General features: G+C 34.8%; 1 protein-coding gene across 2 annotated transcripts in view; it reads right to left on the bottom strand.

The window, feature by feature from the left end:
• The window catches only part of PCDH17 (protocadherin 17), an 88,490-nt gene that overhangs the window by 21,842 nt on the left and 54,332 nt on the right, over positions 1-12,316 (bottom strand). Inside the window, exon 4 of one of the 2 annotated variants that reach the window (XM_058829446.1) lies at positions 4,972-5,055. The exons of the other annotated variant lie outside the window; for it this stretch is intronic. Coding sequence (XP_058685429.1) covers positions 4,972-5,055 — 84 coding nt within the window. The remainder of the gene's footprint in view (positions 1-4,971; positions 5,056-12,316) is intronic. 2 annotated transcript variants of the gene reach the window in all.

A 12,316-nucleotide genomic window follows, 5' to 3' on the forward strand; every position in this document is an offset into this window, starting at 1 on the left:
TTAAAATGCTTTCTCTTACCAGCAGCTTTAGAGATATTTGAGAAAAAGCAGGCAAAGAATCACAAAAAGAGGATAATGTAATAAGATTCTATAAGGCATCAGAAAGAACATATACTGAAATCTTATTCTATGATAAAAGTGTATTCTGTCCCATGAATACAACTGGTGATAATTGTGAATAATTAGTAATTATAAGAAGAACCAACAGCTTATCTCTTATGCACAAAGCAAAATATCTGTAGCAGTCTCAACACATGCTGTGTTGTTATCATTGCCCCTTTTATGGAGACTTTTATTTATTTTTTATTTATCTCCCTTTGCATTTATCTCCCTTTAATGGAGACCCTTTTATTTATCTCCCTCTTATGGAGACCTCCTAAAGGAGTGCAGAATCCATCATTCAGTAAAGTGAGCCTGGGATCAGATCAGGAGAAGCTGAAGTGCTATTAAGTATCCCTAATTTATTCCTCTAAATAGAAATGTTCTGTTTTTATGAGAAGGGAAAGAGAGAGACAACAGCCCCTGCATTCAATTAATGTATATTCTTTCAATATATGCAAATCAAATGGTTTTTCAGCCTTCCAAGAGCCTCAGAAGTAAGTTTGCTTGTCCCTTATTTTTGGAGAGCCATTTCACTGACAATTACAGATTTCACAGAATATTCTAAGTAGGAAGGAGCCCACAAGGAACTTCAACTCTTAACTGAATGGCCTGTACATTGATTGAATCCAAAATCTTTGTAGTATTAGCACCATGCTCTGACCAACTGGGAAAATCTTAGTGGCCCACATCTTTTCACTTTCCATGTGTCACCAAAGGAAAATAAAAACTTTTTCAAAATTTTGAATATTTTTTGCAAGGCTGGATGGGGCTTTGAGCAACCTGGCCTAGTGGAAGTTTTCTCTGTCTATGGCAGGGGTGTTGAAAGCAGATGGATCTTTAAGGTCCCTTCCAGCACAAACTGTTCTATGATTCCCTGATTCTATAATCTTTGTCCCACTAATATTCCTATTCCTGTTCTGCATTCTGTCTGCCTTGAGATGCTCCAAGGGGCTGTTTGTCTCCCTGTGCTTGGTTCTGCTCACTAGACTGGTTTCTGTCGCACTGTCTACAAAGATAACATGGTTACAATAACACATAGTGCCATGAGCAGTGGAACTAATTAAAGCTTCTTTTCTGAAAATTTTTGTATTGACTAACATGTCTCGGAAGCCACAGTCTGCTTGAAGCTTTCTAAGCAACTGAGGCATTGTTAATGACTCTCTTCAGTCAAGTCTTCAGCATCTAATAATCTGTGACATCAGTTTTCCACTGATACTGAACACTTATGTAGTCCATTACAGCTGTCTATATCCACAAAATTTGTGGAAACTTACTTTTGAGTCCTGCATCCTGGGATAGATACTGGATCAGAAGTTATGGGTAATCAGGGAAATGTAATTTCATAGATTTATTACTAAAAACCCCTGAAAATATATCTAGAAAAAATCAAGTTATTCTTTTCATAACTGCTGTTGAAAGACTGATTTTCCTACATAGGATTTCTTTTTTCCCTTGAATATCTGAAACAGACTTAGGAGATCATTAATGGTACCATAAACCACTGACTGGCCAAGTTTTTCAAATATGGCTTTCTAAGCAAATCAGTCTAAAATATGTTTAAATGACTGCTCATGGAGAAGCAGATTATCCTGATTATCCTGAGGAAGCTCACTAGTTATCAGATTATCCTGAAAAAATTCTCTAAAGTGTCCAGGTTGACTCTGACACTGAATTGACTCAGACACTTCCATTTGATGTGCAGTACTGCCCTGTGTTGTTCACAGGTACACATATTTACACCTTTATAAGGAATGTCAGAGGGACATAAGTACCAGATTCTGATCCTTGCATGCCTCCAAGGAAGGTGTCTATGTGTGAGACAGGTGACCAACTTCCCACTCTAGCATACGGAATACTACTTAAGAGAATCAACATCATGTGCATGCTAATGTGGATATTTACAGTTGATCTAAATGCCTAATTAGGTGTATGAATATGGATCAAATTGGCACTCCAAATATCTAAATGTAGATTTAGGTTACCATCTTTTGGCAGAAATACTTGAAAACACTTGGTTCCCTACCCTAAATAAAGTCTTCTGTAACAAGACACAGCAAATAATTTTGTCAGTGATTATGAGCAGAGCTGCAGAAGTGGCATCCAATTGGTTTCTTTATGTTTCTGTGTTAGGGAAAGTCCTATTTTGATTAATCGCTCTTGCTATAAAAATGCGCTATTTTTTCACAGCAGTTTTCAAGAAAGTTGTCTTGAAATTTCTTGGAAGACACGCTCCAGCTTGTTGTGCCCAGCTGTGTCACATCACATAGAACACACACAATTAATGAAAACCATGTCATCCTACACTAGTCAGGAAAGGACTAATTTAATTCACTTAAAAATTTCTATCCCTTCCATAAGAAAAAAATATCACCTAGTGCTACTTTAAAAAATCAAGCAGATTAGCTTCTGTACTCACACATGGAGCAAAGGACACAAAAGAAGTTTCAAGGGATAACAGGACAAAAATTAACCAAAAGAGGACAACATATTTCTATTAGAGCAAAACATAAATATTAGGGAGAAATAAAAAACAAAACCTGAAGAAATACTTCTACTAAGAAGCATCCATCCAGCATGAACTATATTATAGACCTCCAGGACACAATAAATATCACTTAATGGATACAATTTTAATCAAATAGCATCCAAGATCACATAAGGAAGGCAAATTTATTAATATAAATTATCAGGCCAACAATCTTTAAACCTAGCAAGCTTAAGCATGTAATTTTCTACATGAGTAGAAAAAAATCTTTTAAAATGGAGAATTTGTCAATGGAGAAATAGAAAGAGTCCAAAGCACAAGCAAAAATTTACAAGTATGTACATAATATGTGTTGGCAGGCATGCAGCAAAGGGAATGTGGGGTATATACCTGCTTTGACTAAAGGCAACATCCTATTAAAACCAAAACAAAATCAAAAAGGAATCTGTGATCATAAAAATTATATTATCTGCTTCATAAAACATTTTAAACTAAGCTTTTAGTTTACTTAAATGGTGCTGGTTATGTATGGCTTTGCTTGATTGTTTTGGATTTTTCTCCCCAACTGATATTAAACAAAACTAGAAAATAAATTGTTATTTGTCTAATAAGCTCTACACAAGACTGAATTTCAGCACATTTTAACTTGGAAATTGTTTTACCAACATTGGTTGTCATAAACATATAGCAAAATTACATGTCTGTAATCACTTCTACAATCTCAAGCAAAGAATTAATTCTTCTTGGTGGGAAAAAAAAAGAAGTGTATTTTAAGAGATGTCCAGAAGTGGACTCTAGCTAAAGGTCTAACTGCAGTTGTTCCACACATCTAGAATTTTAGTCAAAAGGAGGTGAGTTGACATGAATGCAGCAGGACTTTTTATCCTATGCACATCTAGAGGATCTCCTTTTAGGGATAAATTTGGACATCTGTGATGATGAACAGGAGAAATACTTTCTGAAAAGGATGTTTGTTTTAATGAAATATAAGCTATTGACAAATATGTAAAAAAAAATGTCATTAATAACTACTTTTATTTATTTATATTTTATTCTTCTGTCTTTTGTTTCTCACTTGATCTTCTGTTTTTCTGACCATGTTTCTCTTATTCTGTTCCTTCTGCAAAATGTGTAATGTTCTATCAATGCTATTTAGAGAGCTGGCATATGGTTTTCTGAAGTCACCACAATTTTATTTTTTAATTGAAAAAAAATATCCAGAACCAAAAATAAACCATAGAATTAATATCCAGATCTGAACAAAAACCTGAATGGTTATTACCTTTGGTTTAGTTAGAATGTTTTAATGAATTCTGGGGGTTTCCCTCAACAAGTACAGATTTAATAAACTCATAATTGCATACTGACTGCAGCTACATGACACTAAATGAGAGTCTGTCACATTCACTCACATAAGGAAAAAACAGTAATGCCGTTTCAAGCTTTATGGTCTTGGTCAGGTGCAGAATTTCTCCCAGCACAAACTGGCAGGTTGTAAATGAAAAACTTTCTCATTCTCAACTGAAATTTGTGTCTTTCTGTAAAGCAGGTAATCAGACAAAATATTTCATGCTTTAGCAAAAACTGCCTTTACAATAAATTTAGACTAGGTAGTAATGAGCTATATTGTTCAGGGTTTAATCTGTTCTTTAAAAAAGTGGGAAGTCATTCTTCTGCCCTGCTCTCAGGTATTAAGTCCGTACATCTTTTATGTTGACAGTTTAGCTTCAGGCTATAAAATAGAAGAACCTGTTCTACATCCACTATTTAAAACAAGAGCAGAAAAACTAAACCTCCATCAATCTACTGTCTTTGTTTTATGGCTTATCTCTGGCAAAAAATGAATCATAGCTGATTTGTTCTGATTCTACAGACAGATCCATCAACCTACCAGTCAGTACCTGTGAACCATGCATTCCTGCAGAGATTGGTGCTAATGGTGTAGCTGGGATTTTAAACATAATATAACATCAAACTACTGCTATTTACTTGCAATCTGTAATAGGAATCTATTTAGAGAAGGTACATGCACACAGCACACCCAAAGTAATATGGGTTCACACAGTCTTTTTTTACACATCTTTACTTCTTTCAAATAGCATGCTTTCTTTTTCTTTTTCTATCAGGACCAAAACAAAGACAGTGATATCATTTTGAACAGTTTTTTTATGTCCAAATCCTTTAAATGCAAAAAAATAATACAAATATGCAGTTTCTTCATCAAATTATTTGCAAGTCTTCAAAAAATAGATGTCTATAAAGCTCTTATATGTGATTTTTTTAAGCTCCAACTTTTTAAAAACAAACCCTACACATCTTTATAATCTCACATGTATACTTTGGATCACAAGAGAAGACAGCTAACAGATGAAGTATTTGCTCACCTGAAAGAAGCAGATCAACAGACTGAAGTCTACTTGTGATGGTATGTAGGGTGAGGATAGCAAAGGAAAGCAAAGTCGGGAATGCTTGAAAAATAAAATATTTTTAGTTAACAAGAAGAAAATTAAACTTTGGAGAAAGGATTCATTTCACATCTGAATCCCTCTTCCAAAATGGTTTCTGATTTTGTCTTAATCATGTGAATAGCCATATCTGAAAATGTGTGGTAGCAGTTGCAATAAAGCACACGATTCCTTTAGTCAAGGGCCAGTACAGAGTGTATTCACGAATAACTCTTACTCAGGTAAATAATCAGGGTAGGACAGACAATATAGTGTAGCAGTGATGCAAATGATTTAGTGTAGTGCCTACATGTAGTTTCAGCCTCCTTTTTTAGATAGCCTTATCTAGAAACTTCTTAATGCATTCAGACCCAGTGCTGGAAAATATCAAGTAGGGAAAAAAAAAAAAAAAATCGAGACATTCTTAAAGTATTATAGTTTTGTTGGCTTTAAAGCATGACACAAGTGTGAGAAACATAGAAAACATACAAGTATAGTTTGATGGCATTTATTCTGTAGAGAATGTGAAAAAATGTATCTTGTATGGATTATCTGGATATTTGCAAAGGATAAAAAAAGCAGTTAATTACATAAGCTATCAACAACTTCCCATGAAAAGAGCTTATAGGGTTTCTGACCTGATATGATATTCATTTAATCTAATTTATGAAACTGCTTGAGGAAACATTCAGCTGCTTTCTTGAAAGACTGACTTGGGGATTATTGGAGCTGTATAATTGTTCAACTGATCAGACTTAAAAAGAAACATTTTGTTTTACATTAATCTTGCAGAAATGGGCAATGAATTTGAGAAATAGATTTCTGTCTAAAAGTCTTGCCAAAAAATGTCTAGCTGTGAGCAACCACAACTATTTTTTTCTAGCAGTCTCATTTTCTTATTTTCAATCTTTATTCAACATCTGTTTTCTCCCCTCCCCTGTAACATAATTATGCAGAAATCCAGCATAAAACAGGTTGAGCAGTTAATAACAGGCAGCTTAAATATTTTTTTATTCCCATTGATGCACTGCAGATGTTTCCTTTTTTTTTTTTTTCCTTTGGCTTCTCATCTAATTTGTATACATTTCTATCCTGATCATGAATATGCTCTCATAACATATGGAAGCACCTGAAAGTAAGTCTGGAAAATGCACATGTTTATAAGGCTCTAACTGGATATGTAGCACATTTAGCAGGAAAGCAGAGTTTGTCTAGGTGATGTTGAAGGAATTTGACTGAGATCAGTAGTCTGCCACAAAAGAAAGACTTCCAGACCTTTTAAAGATATTCTGTATATAGATTTGTAGTCTTTCTATGTATGTGTCTATGTATATGTATTCTTTTTACAAGATAAGTTCACTTTGCTTTTCATTTGACATAAACTTATCTCAAAAGTAGTCATGGCTCCATGATAAATATTCCTCATTTTACAAATACTTCATTTCAGTAATTAGAACTTGACATTTAGACTAAAAGATATGGAAAAATCCTACACTGCCATTCAAAACATCCACTAAAATATAAGGGTTCCTTCTTACAGAGGAATGGGTACAATATGCTGGTTTTACCCTTAATTTCCAAAGGATATTCTTATTACGATAAATAAAGGGTTCTAATTCATCTGGAATAAAAAATGTTCAAATAAGTTGAGGGTTGACATATCCCATAACCCTGAGTTATTGCAGTGAGGGTAACTTGGGAAAAAGTACTAAAATTCTAGGAAATATTCAGTTCATAAAAAGAAAAAAAAAAAAAAAGAAGATACAAATTACAAAAGACAATACTATGCAGAAATATAATGAATTTCATTTTATGTGGTACATGTAAACAAAACACAGTGAATGTAATTGAATGTACAACCTATTGTAATTAGAGGATTCTGTCTTCAGATTCACATAAATACTGTAATTGGAATTATTCCTTCAATGCTGAATGAGTTTATATGAGATGAATCTTAGCAAACCTTGTAAGGGTAAAAGTTTTCCCTATGGGTTTAATAAGGTGTAACTGCTCCTGTTTGAAAACTGAGGACTGGAAAACTTGGGGTTTTTATTCACATTGTCACTGATTTAGTTCTATATTCTTGGTATGGCAGAAAACTATTGTATATTTTCCATATATTCTGGATGCTTGTTGATTTTAACATTTTTCAGCCTATCTGCTGCATGAATTTTTTACATTTATTTGTACTCCATATTTAATGCATTATATATAATATGGATGAGATACTACCCTTTGTTACAGAGACACCACATAATCTGATGTCTGCTGCTGAAAGAAAAATATTTTCTTTCATTTTTCTCACAAGACATGATGAATGGTTAAAAATTAGCACAGAAGACACATGTAAATTCCCAGTTTACCTATGAAACATTTTTTCTTTAAGAGGGTCACAAACCTTCAGCTTCTAAACTTGTTGTTTTAAAGTAAAAGAGAAATTTTGCCACTGAATAATGACATGTCTAGTAAAGTAAGTTTGAGAAAGATGAATAAAAGCATGTTTCTTAACTAAATATGAATTTTAAAGAAATCTGAAACATTAGTATCTTTTTTGAGGGGCAAAATTACATTTAGGAAAGTTATGGATTATGAAATTATTTAATTTTCTTTTGTTTCTCTGGAAGATGGTTAGTTTATTTCCAAGGCAGCAAGTTAACAATCATTTTCAACTTAAAAAGAAACCCCAAAGAACAAAAGACCAAACCCAGAAAAAAAAAACAAACCACAACCAAAGCCAAGCTCCAATTTCAAATGCCCCTTTTTCAAAAGGTAAGGAAAAGCATTTGATATTTTTTAACAGCTATCTAATGCTAGAAGCTGCTTTAATAATGAAAGATTACATGGATAGCTTTTGTAATGTGCCCAGTCAAGTTAGCCATAAATATGTGCATACAAAACAGAAAAAATCTTTTGTAATGCAAAATATTACTTTGCGAAAAAATATTATTTTCATGAAGGAGTTCTTCGGTATACTTGAAAGGCCTATCTTGATAGTTGCACTTTTAAATTATCGAAGTTGCAGAAAACTCTTGTTGTTCCACATCGTCCTTACCTGCCCCCAGAAAAGGAATCAAAGCAGAAGACTGGAAGCAGAAGTATGTGGGAAGAAACTGAAAGACATCCTGCATCTGGTATATCCTGAAATTACCCTCAAAATCTGCTTAGAACTACCTGCCATAGAGTGTGTTGCAATTTACAGTGCCCTCCTGCATGCCTAGAAAATTAGGATTCCTGGAATTAATCCATCCAGACTGCAATTTAATGAAGTTTATTAGATTAATTGAAGGGTGGGGAGGGAAGAAAAGTGAGAAAGAGAAAATAAAAAAAACCAAGAAAAAAAACACGTAACAGCATCTTCAAAACAAACACAAAGAGCTCTTTTATATGGGATTGAACAGGCTATGCTATGGTTTATGGTAGAGTTTTTCTGCACACCATACCTGAAGGGAGCCTACAAGAAAGATGGAGACACTATTTACAAAAGCATGTAATGACAGGACAAGGAGGAATTTCTTCAAACTGAAAGAGAGTAGCTGTAGATTAGATATAAGGAAGAAAATGTTCACTGTGAGGGCTGTGAGGCACTGGCACAGGTTACCCAGAGAAGCTGTGGATGTCCCAACTCTGGAAGTGCTCAAGGACAGGCTGGATGGGGCTCTAAGCAAACTAGTTTAGTTTAGTGGCAGATGTTGCTGCCCATGGCAGAGAAGTTGGAAGTTTTATAATTTTCAAGAGCCATCCCAAACCATCCTAAATCATTCTATGATATTATGAAAAGTATATTTTATACAGGTTTAATTTGTCTGTTCTTTTCTTTCCCTTCTCTTTCGGTACACAGAATTCAAGATCTTTTTTTCCTAATATTCACCAACAACAGATTTTGTAATTGCTGTTAAGTAATGTCTCATGTACAACTCTAAAAATATAATTAATACACATACACCAGATCACTTCAAGGTTCTACCAAGATGTGCTAGCCCTCAGAATAATGTCTTCCTGTCTTTGTGGAGGGAATTTTTCTTCACTTTAAAATATGCTTTTTACAAAGTTGAAAAGCCTCAGTTAGGGTTTGCTGATATTTCATTTAAATTCTTTTCAATATTTGTGTTATTCTATGTATTCTAATAATTTTCTTCCTCCTCATGAGACCTGATTTGTTTTCTTACCTCCAGATTTCACCACTTTAAAGTTTTCTGACATTGTTCACAAAGTTCCCAAGAAAAACATTTTATCTGGTATCTGCTGCTTGAATCTCTAGTCTTGTAAATATAACATTCTGCACAAAGCTGCTTTTAAAATGTTAATATTATAAAATATGCATTTCTATACAGAACAAGCTGTTCTGGTATGGTAATTTAAATATTAGTGCCTATTTACAGATCTTTTAATAAATAATAGGAAAATATTTAATTGATACATTGTTTATAATATAGTCGTGCAAGGTATGTGTCTACCAATGGCCTCAAACTTCAATATAGCTATTCACAAAAAAAATAAAGAAATTCATCCCTAAGAAAATGTTAATTCAAAAAAATCTGAATTATGCCCTTTGCAGCTCAGGAAGACAAACAGTGTCTGGAAGGTGGCTGGTTCCAATCCTAACAGGAACAGACATTCAAATAAGTCATCACTCTTTTCTTTGCAAAATGAGTATTCTAAAAAATGCTGAGATTCACCAACTGTAATAAAACTGACATTCTCTATCCAGTCATCTAAATCCTGAGTAATCTCAGGAAGATGTTAATTAATTAAAAAAAAATATATACACAAGTTTAATATTCTTGAAAACTCAGTCTGGACTTGGTCATGGACTAGACTTGGCAGTAGACTGTGTGTTGATCTAAAGAGAAAGATAAAACATTAATTATTCTTATACTTCTCTACTTTTGTGTTGTTAAACCACGAGATCTGTCTGGCTTCTTTGATCTAGAGAGAATGTGCTATACCTTTATGTCAGAAATGATCTACAGTAGTACCTAAGACCCACACTTGCAGTGAACAGTATAATTATCAGTGTACCTTCAGGTCTTACCTAAATATCAGCATTAGATCATATGTCATCTATATTACCTGATATAATTCACATGATATGGACCGAAAAGTGAACAGTAGCCGACAGCTGTTTCTCTCTTTATCTCAGGAAAATGATGTTACCTTCACCAGGGACATACTTGGAAAGCATCAGCTTATGAAGGTATATTTACTAGTTCAGCAGAGCAAATGGTCCTAAAAGACTCACAAAGGTATTGTGAAACTCTCACAACTATATTCTAGTCTCCTGGGCTGAAATTCTACCATTATAAAGAATAAAATAATTTGTGTTCTGGGAGGGCTATATTGCTTAGATATGTAAATTGAGAAGCTGGCCTTTTCATGCTCCCTACGTAGTCTATGGAAAAAGAGAGGCTCTATCAGTGAGAATTTCAGTTTAAATTCTTTATATAGAGATTCAAATGCTATTTCAGTAAACTTTTTTTTTTTTTTTTTAAAGTTATTTTTCCCCTTTGGCTACCAAAACATAGGAACAAGCCCCTCTAACCTCATGAACTTCAAAAAAGCCAAATGAAATACATCAATACTGGGAGATGCATGGATTGAGAGCAGCCCTGCTGAGAAGGAGTCAGAGTTTCTGGTGGATGAAGAAATGGATATGATCCAGCAATGTGCACTCATAGCCCAGAAAGCCAATGGTATCCTGGGCTGCATCCTGGTAGCCTGCTGCCAGCAGGACAAAGGAGAGGATTCTGTCCCTCTACCCCACTCTCATGAGACCCCACCTGGAGTGCTGTGTCCACCTCTGTTATTCTCAGCACAAGAAAGACACAGACGTGTTACAGAGGGTTTAGAGGTGATTCAAAGAAAGAAGTCAGGGGGCTAGAGCTCCTCTTCTGTGAGGACAGGCTGAGAGAGTTGGGTCTCTTCAGCCTGAAGAACAGAAGGCTCTGGTGACACCTTACAGCAACCTATTCATATTACAACCCCTATTCATATGGGGTTTATAAGAGAGATGGAGAAAGACTTTACCAGGGCTTGTGGTGTCAGAACCACAGTCCAATGGTTTTAAACGGAAAGATATGTTCAGATTAGATGTAAGGAAGAATTTTTTCACAGTGAGGGTGTTGAGTCCTGCTTTTATTAGAGAGGTTAGACTGGATGATCTATAAACGCCCCTTCCTACCCACACCATTCTATGATTCTCTGACTACCTATGTCACTTAGCTTTTATGTTCCTTATTAGCATGAAATTGTCACAAACAACAGCCTATACAGCTTTGGCTACAAAACTGTTTCAGCAAAGGAGAAAGTGGTAAACCCTTGCTCCAGTCTTCAGTTCTCTGTATGACATGCCATAGTTCAACCAGAACTACAAATTTTAACTAGAATTGGAGTCCTTTGGGACACAGGCTACCAACAATGCATTAATTTAATGGTGCACTCAGCTGTTTTCTCCTTCTAGAGAAAAAATGAGAGAACTTAAGAGCTTATTACACTGCTGGAAGGTACTCAGAGACTGCTGTGATGAGTATCAACAGAATGAACAGAAATACCTAATACACAATAAAAGCAGTGTAGGAAAAGGTTGACTTTCAGAAAACTACCTGCTCTTTTCATGATAACTTGGTAGTATATGTGCAAGGCGTGTATATATATATGTGTGTGTGTGTGTGTGTGTGTGTGTGTGTGTGTGTGTGTGTGTATAATCCTTTTTTTCCTACTACAGAGTGATTATAGCAATCTCCTCTTTTGCTCTATGCTCATTTCACAAGCATGATTTCTTCAGAAATAGATGCATGCCTTTCACTTCCAAATTGAAAATATGGCTGAAAAGCCTGGATGCTTTTGAGTTACCACATTTTACAAGAACAAACAAGAATACTAATCATGAGCATGAAATGGCTAACATGAACAAAACTAGCAACAGACCATCCTGCTGGATGGCAGCACACTAGAATGAGCACAGCATGAAGATTGTTATATAAAAGATAAAGAGTGAGGTGGATCACAGAGTGCAGTTATTGTTACACTTTTTTCTTGCTGGACTCTTGTTTTGAAAAGTAAATTTAAGAGTAATCTGCAATAAAAAAACCTCAAAACATTAAAAGAAGGTTAGGACAGGAAGGATTTGGGGCCATTAACCTTGACAGATCTGTCTTTGCCCTAAGAAGTCCTTGTCTTTCATAACGTGAACCACCAGTGTTCATTTGGAGACAGATGAAAACACAACCACATTTCACTCATGGACTACTCATGTTTTGTTAAATGCACTTTGACATTGCTTTCCTGA

The sequence above is a fragment of the Poecile atricapillus genome, chromosome 1 (assembly GCF_030490865.1).
Source record: "Poecile atricapillus isolate bPoeAtr1 chromosome 1, bPoeAtr1.hap1, whole genome shotgun sequence".
Taxonomy (NCBI): domain Eukaryota; kingdom Metazoa; phylum Chordata; class Aves; order Passeriformes; family Paridae; genus Poecile; species Poecile atricapillus.